Source organism: Sorghum bicolor, chromosome 10 (genome assembly GCF_000003195.3).
Source record: "Sorghum bicolor cultivar BTx623 chromosome 10, Sorghum_bicolor_NCBIv3, whole genome shotgun sequence".
Lineage (NCBI taxonomy): Eukaryota > Viridiplantae > Streptophyta > Magnoliopsida > Poales > Poaceae > Sorghum > Sorghum bicolor.
This window is the reverse complement of record NC_012879.2, coordinates 8336304-8354062: the sequence shown is the minus strand read 5'-3', so window position 1 is coordinate 8354062 and position 17759 is coordinate 8336304. Positions and strand designations below refer to the sequence as shown.

Here is a 17759-nt window from a genome sequence, read left to right as displayed (position 1 = left end):
TCCAATATTGGGAGGTGTATGTGCTAGTTCAAGAGCAAGCTAGGACAGTAGTTGAGTTGTGGGATGGTATTGATCTAAAATGTACTTCTAGAAGGGGGTTTAATTTGAGAGTTTATAATGTGGTGTGAGTTTGTTCAATTGGGTTCAACAATTACCTTGATAGAGGAAGAAGATACTTTAATTTGGCTTTTTAATTTCTCTAGTATTTTACTCTTCTCAATCTCTATACAAAGTAATTAAGTTTAGAGGTATAACTCCTATTCATGTCCCATCTGTTTGGAGCTTGAATATCCCCTCTAGAGTGCAATTTTTTCTCTGGTTATTATCTAAGAATAAAATTCTGACTAGGGATAACTTGAGCATACGAAAGAAGCTAGATGATATGATCTATCTGTTTTGTTTAGAGAAAGAATTAGTGCAGCATCTTTTTTTTGATTGTGTGGTAGCTAAGCAAATGTGGGTCCACTTATCTGAGGTCTGCGATAGAGGTAGGCCAGGACTTTATGTCAATATGTTAGATGTGGTTAAGCAATAAGAGATTTTTAGTTTGCAATTCCTTCTTTGATGCAGCCCTATGGGGGCTATGGAAGCTAAGAAATGAAATATGTTTTCAAGGACAAAAATGGGTGGACCTAAGATTACTGCTCTTGAGAATTGCAGCTATGCTGCAGACTTGGGTGATCCTATGTCCCCAAGAGAAGAAGCAAGAGTTCTCAATGCGTCTGAAGAAGTTGAAGGACATTGCAAAAAGACTAACAAGGATCTGTGGCTAAGTCAAGTGAACAACAAGTGGGACTTTTTCATATTCTGGTAGACGTATAACTGGGAAACTCAATCTCTACTAGAAGTTTTGCTGAAGCTCTCAAACACTCCGGTGGCTAGCGATTGAAGCTCTGAGAAGACCTAAATGAGTCTGAGCTCTATGATATCTGGAGAAGAATGATGTGGCTTAGTGTGGTCCTTTGCTATCTTAGAAAGGTTTCTTTTTTAGTTGTTTTTCCCACTTTATGTTTTTAAGCTTCTTGATGAACTGTATGGACAGGTGTATCCCATCTGAGCAGTGCAAAACATTGATGGTGTCTTTGCTAATGCTAATACAAGGGCTATACCCTAGAATTCTAAAAAACACTGCACCCCCACCCAAAGAAAAAGGCTTTGGAAGCAGCCCACACCATCAGGGTGTCTTTAGATGTGCGGACATAACATGGTGCTCACCCTCAGACAAGCTGATTTGCTACATTTTCCATGGATCTTAGGATCAAGTCCTATCTATAAAGCCATGAAGGTGCTAATGAGGGCCATTTCATTGGTCATTAGTAAAATACTGAAGCCAAGCCAAGCCGCTTCAATATAAACAAGTGTATTCAGGTTCATTCTTGCTGCAAAGGTATCATGCTAGAATGGCAGAACACTGCACCCCCCACCCACACACATACAAAGAGTAGACACTGACTGGGAACATATGGTTTGCAGAAAACTGAGCCTCAATCGTCCTTGGGCTGCTCTCCCATTACATGTGCCTAGGCAAGTGAGAGCCTTTTTCTCTGTAGCCTGAATTTTATAATTAGAGATGGTGCAAATACTCTTTTTTGGCCAGTGGATCCATGGGCGGTGCATTGAAAAGGAGGGTCAAGCGGGCACTGTCCAGGACGCCCTCACAACATTCAGAGAGCTCATACAGTGGGTGATGTGGGTGATTTTAGACATTCACGAAGGGTGTGTTAGTGGAATATCTTGAATTATGGAATCTTTTGATGGATTTTCAGTTACAACTGGAGGTTGAAGAGGCTCTCTTCCAATGGATAATACTCACTAAGTCGACATATGATGGATTCTTTTTGGGCTTTACTCTTTTTAAACCTTGGGAAAGATTCTAGAAATCTTGGGCACCGCCTAAGTGTCACTTCTTTATGTGGCTGATTGCGCACAAGTGTTGGACGACTGATTGCCTGGCACATCATGGGTTGCCTCATCCTAAGTAATGTCCTCTTTGTGACCAAGAAGAGGAGTCTATTGACCATCTTCTTGTCCATTGTATTTTTGCCAGATAATTTTGGTTCAATCTGTTCAGACAGGCTAGTCTTCAAATCCCCTCAGGCTACAGAGCAATCCTTCTAGGCTTGGAGGGAGAAAGCTAGCAGCAGCACCGTTGATGGGTTGTTGAAGTAACAAGTTAATTCACTTATTATTCTTGGAGCTTTGGACTATTTGGAACCATCACAATGGGTGTGTGTATGATCTATCAGGTAGCCAAGCTTGGCCAACAAACAAGTTCAGTTAGATCTTCATTTTTTAGCGCAAAGGTAATCATCAGATTGGCATACCAGAACATTGATCGCCACCATAGCAAACACTGAAACTAGAAAAATGTAAGTTGCATCCTCCACAAGCACACTGTGCTAGCTTCTAGAACATTGATCGCCACCATAGCAAACACTGAAACTAGAAAAATGTAACTTGTATCCTCCATAAGCACACTGTGCTAGCTTCTAGAACCTGGTTATACTATCAATAGCTACATCCAAAGTTCAAAAAGGCGCTCGCCTAGGCTCGCTTCAATGCTAGGCGGAGGGGTGCCGCCTCGCCTGTTGGGGGGAGGAAAGCAGGCTGCCAACGCGGCTAGGAGGCGGCAGACAACGAGCGGAGCCCAGGAGGAAGGCGGAATGTGGGCGCATCTACAAGAGAGGGCGGGTGTCAATGTCTAACAGGCGCATCTGAGGAAGGAGGCTGGCCGGCACTGGAGAAGGAAGAGAGGAGGCTAGCCGCGACGGAGAGGAAGGGAGGAGGCTGGCCACAACGAAGAAGGAAGGGACAGAGTTAGGCAACGATGGAGGAGAGCGGACTCGGACACGACATAGATGGAAGAGAGAAGTTGAGTATTTTGCGGCTACATGAAGGGTGTGCGCAGCTAGAAGGAGATGTGGATGGATAAGACTACGGTGCTCTTGGTTCATATGCAGACGGAAGGGGCTGGGAGGGGTATGGATAAGATGGGCTAGGCTCTTTTCATGGGCCTCTCTTCCAACTTTAGTTCCACTAGTCTAGTGGCTTTCTTTTTTTATATACTATATTCAGCTATTCTATGTCTTTATTTATGATGTATGCTAATTTGGCAAAACGCCTAGAAAATCGTCTTAAAACGCCTAGGCTCTGGGCTGTGGGTCATCGCCTAGATACCGCCTAGCGTCTTCTTGAACTTTGGCTACATCCACGGTTTAGTAAGCATCTAGCCATCTTAAATGAATCGACATAAAAAAGAATCAATTGACCTCACCTTATTTGTAATGCAGATCACTTGACTAAGTTGTCATCCCACATTGTAACCATAATCATCAACTATTTATGAACTGGCACACTGTGGCTACAAACTACGGAGTAGATCCCAATCTTGAAAAATCACATAATTTCAAGAATTGATCAGATTGGATGACAAAATTTGACAAGACCAACACAACTCCATAATTTGCTTTAATCAAAAAGAAAAAAATAGAAAAAGAATGGCTAACTGCAATGTTGGAAAATCTGCTTGCCAAAAAAAGAGAGTAAAAATCAAGCTCATAGAGACAACCCATAACCAAAAAAAATGTTGCAACGATGCACAGCTATCCTGCGGATTTGAGAAAAACAAAACAAATTTGTTCGATCAGGGGGGTTCTTATATCTGGCAAGCCTTCATAATCATTGCATCAACATATACATTTTCCAGACAATCATCCCGGGGGGGCGGGGAGAGAGAGAGAGAGAGAGAGAGAGAGAGAGAGAGAGAGAGAGAGAGAGAGAGAGAGAGAGAGAGATGATGATGATGACGACGACGACCCATGAGAGGCACAGCAGCAGCATACCATCAACCAGAGTGGCCAGGCACATCCATTAACAGGAAAACTGCATTCAGATCATCACTCTTGATGCAAATTACCATTAATCATCAGGCTTGAATATCAGAATGCCCCATAACAAAACCAAAACACTGAACTACTAGCTTCAAAAATAAAACCAAATAAATCAGAACTTTTTCCAGGCACTACATATGGCAGTTATGCACAAATAATCTTATGCGCATACAAAGGTACTACAGGAATGTCTGTCAAAGCCTCAATTCCTATTTTACCTACACACATCCTAGTCGGAGCCCACTCAGCCAGCTTTGTGGAAGAAAATCAGAGTAAAATATGCATGGATAGCTCGATGGATTGGATTTAAACTTGGAATTGGACTTAAACTTGGAATCGGAGGGAGTACATGATCCAACACAACGCCAAGCCGACATCAACTAATATGTGTATTCCAATCTCCACTCTTAGTGCAGAGGTAATTATCAGGATGCCAAATCAGAACACACCATGACAAACTCTGAAACAAGAATAACTTGCTTAAACCAATCCATGATTTAACAAGCATCTACCCATCTACTAACCCCTACAACTTAATAGTCATAAGGGAAAACGAAATAAACAAAAAAAGCCTGAGATTAATGAAGAATACTCGAATAACACCCAAAACCAAATATGATCATAGGAAAAAAAAAAGACAATGTGCAAGAAAATAAGCAAAAGAACCTGATATTGGCATCAGAAACTCCCCTAGACTGGGATCATCATGCTATTGCATCCCTGATCCAGGGAACACCGAAGATCTTCTCGTCATCTATCAATGTTTGATGTTTCTATGAAGTGAAATGGTGAGACATTGGCATATTTTAATTCCCAGATGCATGGCAGACATAGATCCTCCAACAAACACCTAAAGCAAAATAAGGACACCAGGAGACGATATCACACTTATACTAAAATTGGGAAACTTTAAATGTCCTCCCAGATGCACCCTGTTCGTTTGGCTAGCCTAGCCAATATAACCAAACACAAACTTACTATTTAGAAAAAAAAAACTTTTTTTTACCTCTCAAACTATTTTATGGTTTGATTTTTTTTCCTTGATCTTCAAATCAGACATCTTACCTCATCCGCTCTCAAAACCATTTAAATTAACCCTTGCCGCGTTTGCAAGTGTTTTTGGTTTCATCCTTTTTATTAGTTAAATAAATCAGATAAATACCTAATATGGGTTTTAAACCAGAAAAAAAAAAGGTCTATAAGCTTCTAAAAATTCCAAGAAAAACCTAGGGATAAAATGGGACACTACAAACCCAAATAAAATATTTAGGGCTCATGAAAATATATCTAAAAACTTCCAAAAATTAGATGTAGCTCTAGAAATGGTAAAATATATAGAAAAAAATCTAGATATTTCAAAAAACATTAATCAATATCTAAACACATTTTAAAACTTTCCACAACAAAAATATTAGATGCACCTAGCAAGAGTGCAACTTCATTCCAACTTTGCATTCATGTTAGTCGCATCTCATGTTTTATTGTGGAAAGTTTGAGAACTTCATATATTTTTTTGGATAATTTTCTCATTTTCCTAGAGCTAAATCTAGTTTTTTTAAGCTTTTAGAGATACATTCATGATCTCAAAATATTTTGTTAAGCTCAGAGATATTCTTTGTGGTTTAAACCTTATTAGGTATTTATTGAATTCTTTTTAAAACTAAAAAAATTAAACTAGTCTAAGAAACCACTTCTAGGCATGGCAAAAAGGTAATTTAAATAGTTTAGAGAGATGAAGAGGAAAGATGTCCGATTTTTAGAGTTCGAGGCGAAAAAATCAGACTAGAACAATAGTCAAAAGAGCTAAAATGGACTTTTTCATGGTATAAAACTGTCCCAAAAGTGTAAATAGTATCACAAATAAAACGAATTGACCTCTTGCGTGTAGAAAGAACAGAAAATACGTCCAAAATAGAACAAGTATATTCAGTACACGATCGACCACCATGGCCAAGTTGGCGCCAACGAACAAGTGTATTCAAATTTTCATTCTCAGTGCAAAGGTAATCATCAAGCACGCAGACCAGATTCACCAGAACATCCCCATGACAAATTTTTAGTAGCTAAAATTAGCACTAGTGGATCCAAACATCCTAACTAATAGTACAACTAATAACCCAGAATAAACTATCTACTTACCTAGCTAATAAAAAGTCATTGACTGGTTTCCCCAAGCTAAGTAGCACTAACTACTACCTCCATCCCCAAATAAATCAACTTCTAAAGTTCTCCTAATTCAACTTTTGTAAGTTTAACAGAACTTATAACAAAGATACCAATATTTATGACACAGAACTAGTATCATTAGGTACACCATAATATATACTTACATAGTATATCTATTTGTTACCATAAATGTTGATATTCTTTCATATAAAGTTGGTCAAACTTACAAAAAATTGACTTACAACTTTCAAAGTTGATTTATTTGGGAATGAAGGGAGTATTAAATGGAGGATCCCAATTGGGCTCAAATAATAGATTAGCTAATTGTCCTGCTAATAAAAAGATATTAGCTAGCTTCCCTCTGCTAGCCAATAACTATTAGCACTAATGGATCCAAACAAGGCCAAACACTGAAACTAAAGCTAGTATCTATGTAACCTGGAGACTTTATGTTTGCATTATGCCAATTTCTAGAAGTTTGTCTATACTAGCACTAGTTACATCCACAGTCTAACAAGCACTCACCCATCTGTTAAACGAATGTGTCTATACTAGCACTAGTTACATCCACGGTCTAACAAGCACCTGCCCATCTATTAAATTAAATGAATGGTCATAAATGTTCATTTCATCTCGCCTTGTTTGCAATGCAGGGTACCTAACTATGTTGCCATTCCAAACACTGGTTCACTTCAACAAATTCCAACCTTGAATCATAAACCACTACGAGACCTGTAACTTAAGATCCAAATCCAGATGGAAAAGAAGATTTGACAATACACAACTCCAAAATTTGTTTTATACACCTAAGAATAAGCAGTGAAACTAGAGGTCAATGGCATTGCAGTTAAGAAAGGGCAACTATTCATTAAACAGGGTTGCCACAAAAAAAAGTAAAAACACCAACCTTACAGAGATATTACTTTTACATGACAAAATTGTTCGGTTACGGGGCATTCTTGCCGCATTCATAAACCTTGCATCTGCATATGCATTCCCCGGTGCCCACTTAAGCCAGCTTGGTTCACAGAATCACACACACACACATCCACACAGAGGTAGGCATCAAACAAGCAGCCAGAGAAGGAGAGGAACAGGGATAGGGACAGACAATGATGACGGTGGCTGAGAAGGCAGTAGTAGTACCATCAGCAGCACCACCAGCAGCAGCACCAGAGTGGCCTAGCGGGCTTCAAAGGGGTAAATGCATTCAGATCTCCATTCTTAATGCAAACGACATAATCATCAGGCTGGTATACCAAAATGCCTACCCCATAACAATACCAAAACATTGAACTACTTGCCTCCAAAATGAATAGAAACTCAAAAAAAAATCAAAATACTAAGCATTGGCATTTCAGAAACAATCTTCCTTTAGCACAAAATGCAATTGTACTTCAGGGACAGCCAGGATGGTCAAAGCAAATAAGGATGGACTGATACTTGGAATATGATCGACAGCATTGGAGAAGCCAGCTTCAAAAAGAGCAGAAAGCCAAACATGGTCACAAGATAAGAGACAAGTTGCAAGAAAATAAGTTGAATCTGATATTGGAATCAGAGATTCCCCAAGACAGTCATCATGCAATTACGTCATACTGGGAACACAGCAGATGTCCTTGTCCTGCTTCTTGCGATCTATCCGTTTTTATGCAGTCAAATGTTGTGAATTTGTGATGGCAACTCTCAAGAAGATACCAAACATTAATTCCTCCAAAGTGCACCTAAAGCAAAAAAAAAAAGGGGGGGGGGGGGAGAAACAAAACAGGGGCACACCTTGCAAAAAAATAAATAGGATTTCCAAAAAGAATATTGCAAGATTAGCATTGGAGATTCCCCCAAGTCATCATACTTTTGCATAACGAAATTGAATTGACGACACTGCAGATGTTCTTGTCTTTCTTCTCACGATCTGCCATTTTTTCTTATGCAGTGAAGTGGTGAAATATGGCAGCTCGATAGCAGACATGTTTCTTATAGGAAAGAATCAATAGACAGTAACTTAATTCCAGGCAACCAACACCCAAGCTAAAATGGCTTATCTCAATCACAGATGAGATGCCAGAAAAGTTTTATGGCCATAAAAAAAATCTAAAATGCATTACTCCGATTCAAAAGGATACCTATCACTAGCATGGTTGTACACACATTAACTTATCCACCTTGTAAGCTATATAAGAAAATTTGAATTAGCATTAGCATCAAATATTCCCCTAGACAGTCATCATGCAGTTGTGCCCCCATGAACCAGGAGCACAGCAGATGCAACTTTCTTTGCTTGCCAATTTTGCCAATAGGGTAAAACACTGCATGTTTGTACTTCAAATAGCAGTCAAGCTAAAGCGAAATCATTAACACGATGCTGACCAAATCACAAGCAGCCCAGGCTGCGTTGCAGTGCTTTATGATAGGAACAGCTTCAGATAGTGATAAAGAACTTGTTAAACAAGTTAAAAATGAATTTAAGCAGGGCATTCTTCCAATCTTTGATAGCCTTCATAACTTTTGCATCTACAGATGCATCTCCCGGAGCCTGCTCGGCCAGCTCAGTGGTGGAAGAAGAGCGAGGATATATATATACTCCATACATGCATGTGCATAGTACTAGTAGTTGGTAGTTTCCCTGAGAGAAAACTACTCATATAAGGCCTTGTTTAGTTCACGAAAAGAACAGGGTTGGAATGGAGGGAGTAGCAAGGGAGTCACCGAGCTGAGCTCAGTGGCTCAGATGACCCACCACGGCGGTCAAGCAGGCTTCGACGGAAAGCACATTCAGATCTCAGATTTTTGTGCAAAAAAAGATGCTAATCATCAGGCTGACGGATTAGAATAGCCCTCATGACAAAAAAAAAAATCATCTAGTCAGCTCGGAAATGAGGCTGAAACCACAACCCATTTACAAGGGATTCAGTATTTCTACGAGCTCATAGATCCAGACCCTCAAAATCATCAAGAATCCATACGGAAAACAAAATAACTCAGAACACCTGCTTTAGAAAGCAGATTCCTCGAGGTATGTTTATAAGACAGGGGGATCCGGAATAAAATAAAGTAACAAAAAAGGAAAAGCCACATATCTTTTATTCAAAGAGACTAGCATGGTCAACATGAACCAACCTCATTCACTGCATAAGCTACAAACAAAAACTGGTATCACCAATTCAACATCAGAGATTCCACTAGATAGAGTCATCATGCTATTGTGCCCCCAGGAACAAGTAGCACTACAGATGATATTATATTTGTTTCTCACGCCGATGTTGGCCCCATAGAGCGAAAAATTGCAAGTTTGCAACTCAAATATCTGCTGCAGTAAGATGTTGGGATACCAACCACACAAAAGCAGAACAGTCTGCACTGCAGTACTTCAGAATCAAAATAGCTTTTGCACTAGTAACAAAGAACTCGTTAAACAAGTTTAAAATAAATTCAGACAGGACATTCTTCCAACCTGCCGCCTTCATAACTTTTGCATCTACAGGAGCATTCCCCGGAGCCCGCTCAGACTGCTCAGTGGAAAAGCAGGAGCAGAGGATATATAAATCTATATATGCATGCATGCATGCATCTGCGTGTGTGTGTGGTTGCAATTTTCCTCTCAGGGAGGAAAACTACACCAAACATAGCAGAACGGAGGGGGAATGGTAGTTTGTCACGGACCGGACCGGAGCAAGCCTGCCTGCCATGAGAAACAGTCAAGCGGGCTTCGACGAGGAAGCGCATTCAGATCTCCGTTCTTTGTGCAAACAATGCTAATCATCAGGCTGGCAGATCAGAATCCCACGAGAAACATAAATTAATCATATACTAAGCTCGGAAATGAGACGGAAACCCTAAACTATCCGCAATATATTACCGCATCTCTACTACCTCATAGATCCAGGCCTCAGACAAACCAAATATCCATAAGAAAACCGGGTGGCCGATAACAAAAGGAAGGAAAGATGAAGACACGAGATGCGAACAAGAAAAGGCAAGCATACGAACTGAGGTTAGCACCGTAGCTCCTTGTGCCGCCGACCGGAATCGGCAACCGAGGGCGCCGCAGATTTGTTACCTGTCTAGCCCCGGTCCCCGGTGGGGATACAACGGGCGAACAGAAGAGCACCCGGAATTATCCGGATCACATGGTTAGTGTGGGAATCGGCGAGGGGGTAGCCCGCGCAACGCAGTGGTGCCTGGATGACTGGATCTGATGGAGGGCGCGGCGGCGGATTCCTCGAGCAGGAGTAGGGTTTTTCAAGGTGGAGACTGGAGAGCAGCGGTTTCGCGGAGGATTGAGAGCGAACGGAGAAGGCAGGACGGGTGTATGTGTATGCCTGTATGGGAAGGGGATGGGGTTCATGACTCAGGACTTTTGAGTTCACCTAAAAACTAAAAAAGTTTTCAATTCTCCGTCACATTAAATTTTATCTTACCTTACCTTACCGTATATACATAGAGTATTAAATATAGACAAAAATAAAAATTAATTATACAATTTGTCTGTAAATCGCAAGATGAATCTTTTAAACCTAGTTAATCTATAATTGAATAATAATTGACAAATAAAAACAAAAGTGCTACAATGCTCTAAACCAAAAAAAAATTAGGAACTAAACAAAGCCTCAATTTTTAACTTATCAAAATTTTGGAAATAGTGCAGAAAAATTTTATGGAGATGTAACTTTTTCTACTCTTAGGCCGTGTTTAGTTCCTTAGGGAAAAATTTTCGCGACACTGTAACACTTTCGTTTGTTTGTGATAATTATTATCCAACTATAAACTAACTAGGTTCAAAAGATTCGTCTCGTAAATTCCAACCAAATTGTACAATTAGTTTTTATTTTCGTCTATATTTAATACTCCATGCATACATCTAAAGATTCGATGTGACGGGAAATTTTGAAAAAATTTAGGTTTTTGGTGGAAGTAAACAAGGCCTTATGAAACTCTTATCATCTCTCTTTATTAATACGTTGCCACATCATCATATTTAATATGCATGAAACTCTAATAAAACTTCATTGAGATTGACTTAAGCGAGTTACGGTGGAAAATTTAACTTTTCCTAATTTTTTGTTTGGTTTGTATAGAAAAATAAACCAGCTATCAATATCTCCCTAAAAACAGCTATCAATATATAGAAAGAAACCGACTATGAGAGTGTTTAGTTTAAAAAAATACAAAATGCTAACTACTTTAAAATAACGGAATGCAAAATACTAAAGATTTTAGGGTTATATTTAGTTCCATCCAAAATGCAGAATTTATTGTCCTTATGAGGGCCTCTTGAGGCTCTTTGGTTTTTTTTACCTCTTGAGGCCAAAATTCAAAACAGAGAATAACCACCATTTTACCAAAATTTTTGCATGATGTTTAGTTCTATTTTGCAAAATAATGAACCAAAACCTAAAATTTTTTATAATAGAAGGAGAACTGTGTCCGATTAGATTTTCGTTTAACAAACTCTATCTGTGACCCTAACTACTTTATATAAGGAGGTAGGCAGCCTCTAATGCGTCATTCCAAAATCATCCCATATAGACCGAGCTTGTCCTCTAGATAGCTCCATAAATAGACACATCATTGTAATCCTTTACTCGTAACTGACAACGAACTAGTAAAGTGCCCGTGCTAACGCTACGGCTTTATCTTAGGATGCACATGAAAACAAAAGAACAACAATATTTTTTCATTGTTTAAGCTGGAAAAACATTCATGTATGTTATCACTGAATCTATCAATAAGCATTTGTTTGAGGTCACCAGCGCGTGAACCCAACTCAGCCTTGACACTTTAAATCATTTCATATTTCCAATCGACACTTTAAATTTACATGAAAATGCAACATTTTCTTAAATAAAATACTAAATTGTGCTACAAATATTTTTAACAAAAAAATGTGCATGATCCCGTATTCTCATGACTGTTTCCACCTGTCCACCTGAATGGATATCAGAAAATAAAGTCATAATTCAGTTAACTACAGAAAATATTTCAGAACCAAAACAAAAACTGTTAGTAGTATTAGAGAAATGATCTCTTACAAGCTATGGATATCAAAAAATAAAGTCATAATTCAGTTAAGTACAGAAAATATTTCAGAACCAAAACAAAAACTGTTAGTAGTATTAGAGAAATGATCTCATACAAGCTATGTTATCAGCCTAGAGAAAAATAAATATCTATGCATACAAGCTATGATCCATTTGCAGCCAGATACAGTTGCAGCTCCTACTGAATACTTTGCCTAACTTATTTGCAATGGTACCTTATGAAAAAAAAGAGAAAATAGCCACAGCATAGTAGTACATAAGTTAACTGCATATATCAGTTCTTGGGAATTAATAAAGAGAACAAGATCAAAATAATTAATCAGTATACAATGTGAAAAAATAATTGGTTTGTGTTTCTTTTGATGTCATCGCATAACTCCCTAGCTAGCAAAACCTTCCTTTGGTCCATCCTTAACCACTCCAAAATATCAAAAGCTTTAAGCCTTCATTAATATGAGTAAATACTGTTGGAATGGTGAGAAAAAGCGCTAAATAGTTTCTTCTTCATCCAGTACTTCAAAACAATAAGATGCCCATTCAAAAACACAACACGATTTAATTTCCGAGATAGCCAAAAATAGTTGCATTATTATTGACAAAAGGGAGCACATACCAGAAGGCGTTGCCAATAGCCCACAGGCTTGCCTGAAGTCCCAGCCAAATGAAATAAGTATGTAAGACAAAGCAAATGATTTTAAGTGCTGCTACAGATTCATAAGTCCCGGTCAGTGTATTACCAGCATAATCAAGAATGGAGAAATACATGTTTTTTATTGACAACTCAATAAAGTAATTATCTCGATGCTAACTGCATGTAATATAATGCTCAATCTATACTTATCAATATTGCCTACTGATTTAGCAGATATTGTTGGACTGAATAGCAGAACCCTTGCATTAAAATTCATATTTGATTTCTGTGGGTATTTTTTCCACTTGCAATCAGAACATAATGACTCATATGACAGTAACATTGATGAATCCCTAGTCACATATCAGATTTATTTTTAGCATACCAGTTCAAGAAGAAAACTGAACAATCCTGGTTGCAATAGCAAACATTTTTTCTTTTTCTGCTTTAGGAAGAAAGACCATTATAGACTAAGCATTGACACTTGATTTATGTAAGCTCTTTTCGTTATGAAATATATGAACATCTACTTATCTTGTCTTGTTCTCATATTGTTAGGAGAAAACAAACTTATAAAGGATCACTTAAAGAAGGTTATGTCAGAGTATGGAAAAGTCCAACATGGAGACATAACTGTGTATGGTACCGATAATATCAATATCAATTTATAAGTGATAAGATATACTCTTTGTGGGTTGTTGCAACCTAAATCATTTTTAAGGTTAAAGCAAATGCATGCAAGCTGTAATTTTCTACACATAGTCTTCTGAACTCTAAACATTGAAGGTCTTCCAATTTGGAAGAATATTAAATCTCCTAAAGTTATAGGAATGCAAATACAAAACATGCAAGCTGTAATATTCTACATAAAACATTTCCTTCTTGTGCAAAGTTAAAAGGAAAAAGTGAAAATGATAAATGCTTGGGTCAACAGCTTGCCATCATCCTCCAACAGTATACCTGAAGGGACTCCACATTAGTTGAAATTAAATTGGTAATCCTTCTAGAAGCAAGCTTCCTACGACTACCATTAGTAAGTCGCAATGACTTGTGGAAAACAACTGCATGTATAACAACAAATTAAGTTCAGACCATGTGTTATTATAAATCAGGAATGATTCACAAGCCAACCTATGTAGAAGAGTGATCTCAAGAAAGTGGAACAAGTGATTCCAAGGATGCCTTTCTTACTGCATAGCCTCTTAACATAAATGAAAATAGTCATGAAGGAAATGCAAATGATCTATACCACTCCTGCAAAATTTGAGAAGGCATAAATGTACCCGTTCTAAGATGGATCAACTTTTCTAATAGAAATTTAAAAAGAAAGAAAAAATATTGATTCAAAGCAAAAAGAAAATTACGGCATGTTAAGATATGCATAATCACACTATCTATTCTAGAAACTTCAGTAGCACTATTAATGTTGGAGGAGGGTGATTGATAAAAAGAAATATATTTATATATTTATTACATAAATAAGCACTTCTATGTTATATTGGCTTCAAAACTCAAGGAATGAGAAGCAAACTTATTCAGAACTGCAGGGCGCATCATCTAAAGAAAATGTACCTTAAAAAATCAACGCAGCCAGAACCTGGAACTGCTAGGCGCATCCTACCTGCAGGGATCTGAAGTAAACGGAAAGAGCAGACAAAATAAGCATCCAAATCTCATCTTACCCCAATCGACAACCAAGCCCAATAATCACTAATAAAATTAGAAGAAAAAACAAGAGTAAGGACGGCAAACAAGCCTGGATGCTTTTGCGTTTTACACAGATCGGATATGTAGAAAACTTGAACCAGAATCTATTAGGAATGGATTTGCGTTACCTTTGAATCTCTATTGGATAGTCGAGGCAGCACCGATGTGCTGGGCCTGGGTGCTGGACCCCAGACCACCGTTGGCACAGGGACTGGAGGCAGTAGAGGAGTACGGCGAGGGAAGCAAGTAGGGGGCCCAGCTCATCCACCGCCGGGGAGCTCACCTGTCGAGGGAGCCGAGCCCGCTCGCCGAGGAAGACACAGACCCAGTGCGTAACCAGCGTGGCGGCTGCCGCAAAACCCTAGCCGCGTTCGCTGCGCCGCCTCGCCGCTGCATGGTCTGCGTCCACCGTGCTGGTGCGTGCTCCACGCCCGCCGTGCTCCGTGTGCGCCGCACTGTCCGCCCTGGGGTTTGTCCGTCGGGGTGAGGAGAGAAGCGCGCTAGTCGAGCGTCGGGGCGCCCCGGCCGCGCGCCCCTAGCCACGCGCCCCGGCCGCAAGCCCCTGGCAACCCTCTGGCGTGGCTCCAGCGTCGCGCCCCGGCGTGGAGGGCGCCGGGTGTGGAGTTCTGGCGGTGCCCCGGCGTGGCGGCGTGCGTCGCAGGAGAACAGGAGAAGACGAAATAATTATGAGGCCTCGGAAGAGCCACGGTCGTGCGTGAGAGGGAGGTGGGGGCGGACCGAGCGATGGTGAGTGATGAGTTAGTGAATGAGAAATTAGAGTTAATCTTGTCCTTTAATTTCAAAAGATAGAATTTTTTTAGTGCAGTTATCTGGGTATACTTAGTGTAGTTTATGACTGTAGTAGTAGGTTGTGGGGTGCACTTAGTTAAGTTCATAACTGGTGGATTATATAGTAGTGGAGATACATAGCAGCACACAAAAAATAAAGATCATCTACGCTGAACAAAGAATACATCATATCTAAATCAATCCTAAATGGTTTGGTCCCTTTTAGTCACTCCAAAGTGATTAAAGAAGACTAAAGGCAATTTAGTCTCATTTAGTTATAATACCTGGATAAACAATGGCTAATTAAATGAGGCTAGATGGAACTAAATTTAGAAGTAGTTAGATGAATCAAACACCTCTAAATATGTATTCATGTGTTGCCTGTTCATTATCAGCGAATAATATTTTCAGCTATGGTTTACCAACCAAGCAAACAGGCCTCTATCATAATACACAAATTATTAGTCTTATGATAATTTCTATGGCATTAAGCACAATACTTTAAACATTAGACTTACGTTAGGAGTTGCTTGTAACCGTTCTTTTTTTAATAAGGCAGTAGAGAGCCTTGCTCCGCTGTTCATGAACCAAGACTCCAAACAAAACGATTTCAAGACCTGAACATGAATGAGCATTCTATATATGTCAAAATATCTAGCAGGTAACCTACCAAGAACGTAAGTGGCCATTCTCAACAAAATTCATATATATATATATATATATATATATATATATATAATGTATTTGGAGCTAACAACCAAGCCAATATATGTATATCAACTCTATAGTGCGAGGCCAACTCTAAAATGGAGTTGTTTTATGTTTTCAAAGCTAGAGCTCTTCTAATAGGCCATTATTAGGAAGCAAACCATCTCCTCAAGTAAGTCTTGTTTAGTGTTGGTATTTCTTATGCACAATTAAAGTATGAAAGATTCCGCAAGCGTATAGAAAACCATTATAGTATTTTACCGGAAGTATTCCAGGTATCGTTATTTATATTTTACCACTAGGAAACAATGGATAAAGATATTGATAGTTCACCATTATGTATCTACTAACTAATACACCAACTAGACTAAAGTAGGGGTAAATAATAGATGATAGAAATTATGCATATATATGACACACACACCGGAGAATTATATGATAAAAGAGTAGATAGCTAAAGTGAGAGGCCAACGGAAGAGTTTAAGGTTCCTAAATACTTCTCTATTACTAGGGTTCTATAATAACTAATTCATGATAGGTAAAGCAATCACACAATAACACTTTGGAACATCAGAGCACTTAGCCACAGACAGATGAGAAGGGGGCTAGGATGGTCTAGCTACGGTCCTACAATACCAATCCAAACGTGGTGGAATATGTCGGCCGTCAGGGCTGTTACCACCTGGGGCTACCACAACTATCCGTAGAACTGGGTGCAATTTCAGGTAACCTATAGTCTAGACACCATGTCTCTACTACAAATTACTACTCTAGTCACAATTAATAACTAGAGCACCCGATGCGGGCGAAGATCCTATGCCAAAGTATAACAACTGTACTAACCAATCAAATGTAATGCATAAAAGTAAATAGAGAAGATAAAATATATTAAAGCATAAGTCTTACAAGAAAAGATACAAAGATATACCAGAACTCTGACGACTACTCTAAAGACTCCTCCGGAACCTGGGCGTAGCGCCGCTCTCTCTAACTCTCAACTAGAATTAATCTACTATATTGGAATGTCTAGCCCTAATTCTCTAGAGGTGAGAGGTTATCCATTCGAGGGACGCCTCTACATCTCCATAATATGGTGCCCTCAGAGAGGGGGTCTGCCCCTTTATTTATAGCCCGGTGGGATCGACGTGCGCCGCAGGATCAAACCGACTTAACCAAGGCCTAAGATGACTCCTCATAGGCGGTGGAGGAAACTTACAGAAGGGGGGGCGAAACAATAGCAGGGGCCGCCAGCCGGCGCTAGGGTGGGGCCGGCCGACCCCACCTGGCGGCCTCTAGCCCCTCGACTCTTCGGGTGTCTTCCAGAGTATTTCCACGCCTCGTTTGTGATATTGTCGTGGCGGATAAGTTTCGTGTTTATTTTGCACTAGAATCTCTATTTTCGGGTTTCGTAAAATTCATCCTAGAAAATACAGAATATGCAAAACTTGTGAAAATTGTCAGATAAAACCCTATACTAGTGTGTTTTCATGTTTTCCTTCGGGTCTAAAGTTATAATAAAAATTGACGTTATTGACCGTCAACATTTAGTTCCTTAAAATTTACACCCTATCTCATCAAATGTTTTGACATATGCATGGAGTATCAAATATAGAGTAAACAAACAACTTATTGCACATATTGTGATTTCTTTGCAAGACAAATATTTTAAGCCTAATTACTCCATGATTTGACAATAAAATGCTACAATAACACATGTACTAATGAGAGATTAATTAGGCTTAATAAATTTATCTCGCGGTTTACTGACGGATTCTGTAATTTACTTTTTTATTAGTATATGAACACCCATATGCCACCCCTATATGACAC

General features: G+C 39.2%; 1 protein-coding gene and 1 long non-coding RNA gene across 5 annotated transcripts in view; both read right to left on the bottom strand.

Moving 5' to 3' along the window:
- Positions 1-10376, bottom strand: part of LOC110431219 — a 44223-nt gene extending 33847 nt beyond the window's left edge. Inside the window, exon 1 of the long non-coding RNA XR_002448601.1 lies at positions 3275-10376. This is a non-coding gene — a long non-coding RNA (uncharacterized LOC110431219). The remainder of the gene's footprint in view (positions 1-3274) is intronic.
- LOC110431306 lies at positions 11811-15170 on the bottom strand. 4 transcript variants are annotated; one of them, XM_021450289.1, is made up of 5 exons: positions 14561-15170; positions 13857-14356; positions 13686-13786; positions 12708-12795; positions 11811-11982 (listed from the first exon to the last, which is right to left on the bottom strand). In XM_021450289.1, the coding sequence occupies exons 2-5, from the start codon at positions 13948-13950 to the stop codon at positions 11906-11908; spliced, it is 360 nt and encodes a 119-aa protein (XP_021305964.1). In that variant the 5' UTR covers positions 13951-14356; positions 14561-15170; the 3' UTR covers positions 11811-11905. The 4 variants fall into 4 exon arrangements, 2 of the variants coding, with proteins under 2 accessions (XP_021305964.1, XP_021305965.1); XM_021450290.1 differs by having other exon boundaries at positions 12708-12739; XR_002448773.1 differs by having other exon boundaries at positions 11811-13979; positions 14298-14356.

Coding starts and splice junctions, on each gene's coding strand:
- LOC110431306 (XM_021450289.1), bottom strand. CDS start 13,950: ATGACTATTTTCATTTATGTTAAGAGGCTATGCAGTAAGAAAGGCATC. Junction 13,787..13,856: donor GAGATCACTCTTCTACATAG/GTTGGCTTGTGA, acceptor TTATACATGCAG/TTGTTTTCCACAAGTCATTG. Junction 12,796..13,685: donor CTAATGTGGAGTCCCTTCAG/GTATACTGTTGG, acceptor AATCTGTAGCAG/CACTTAAAATCATTTGCTTT.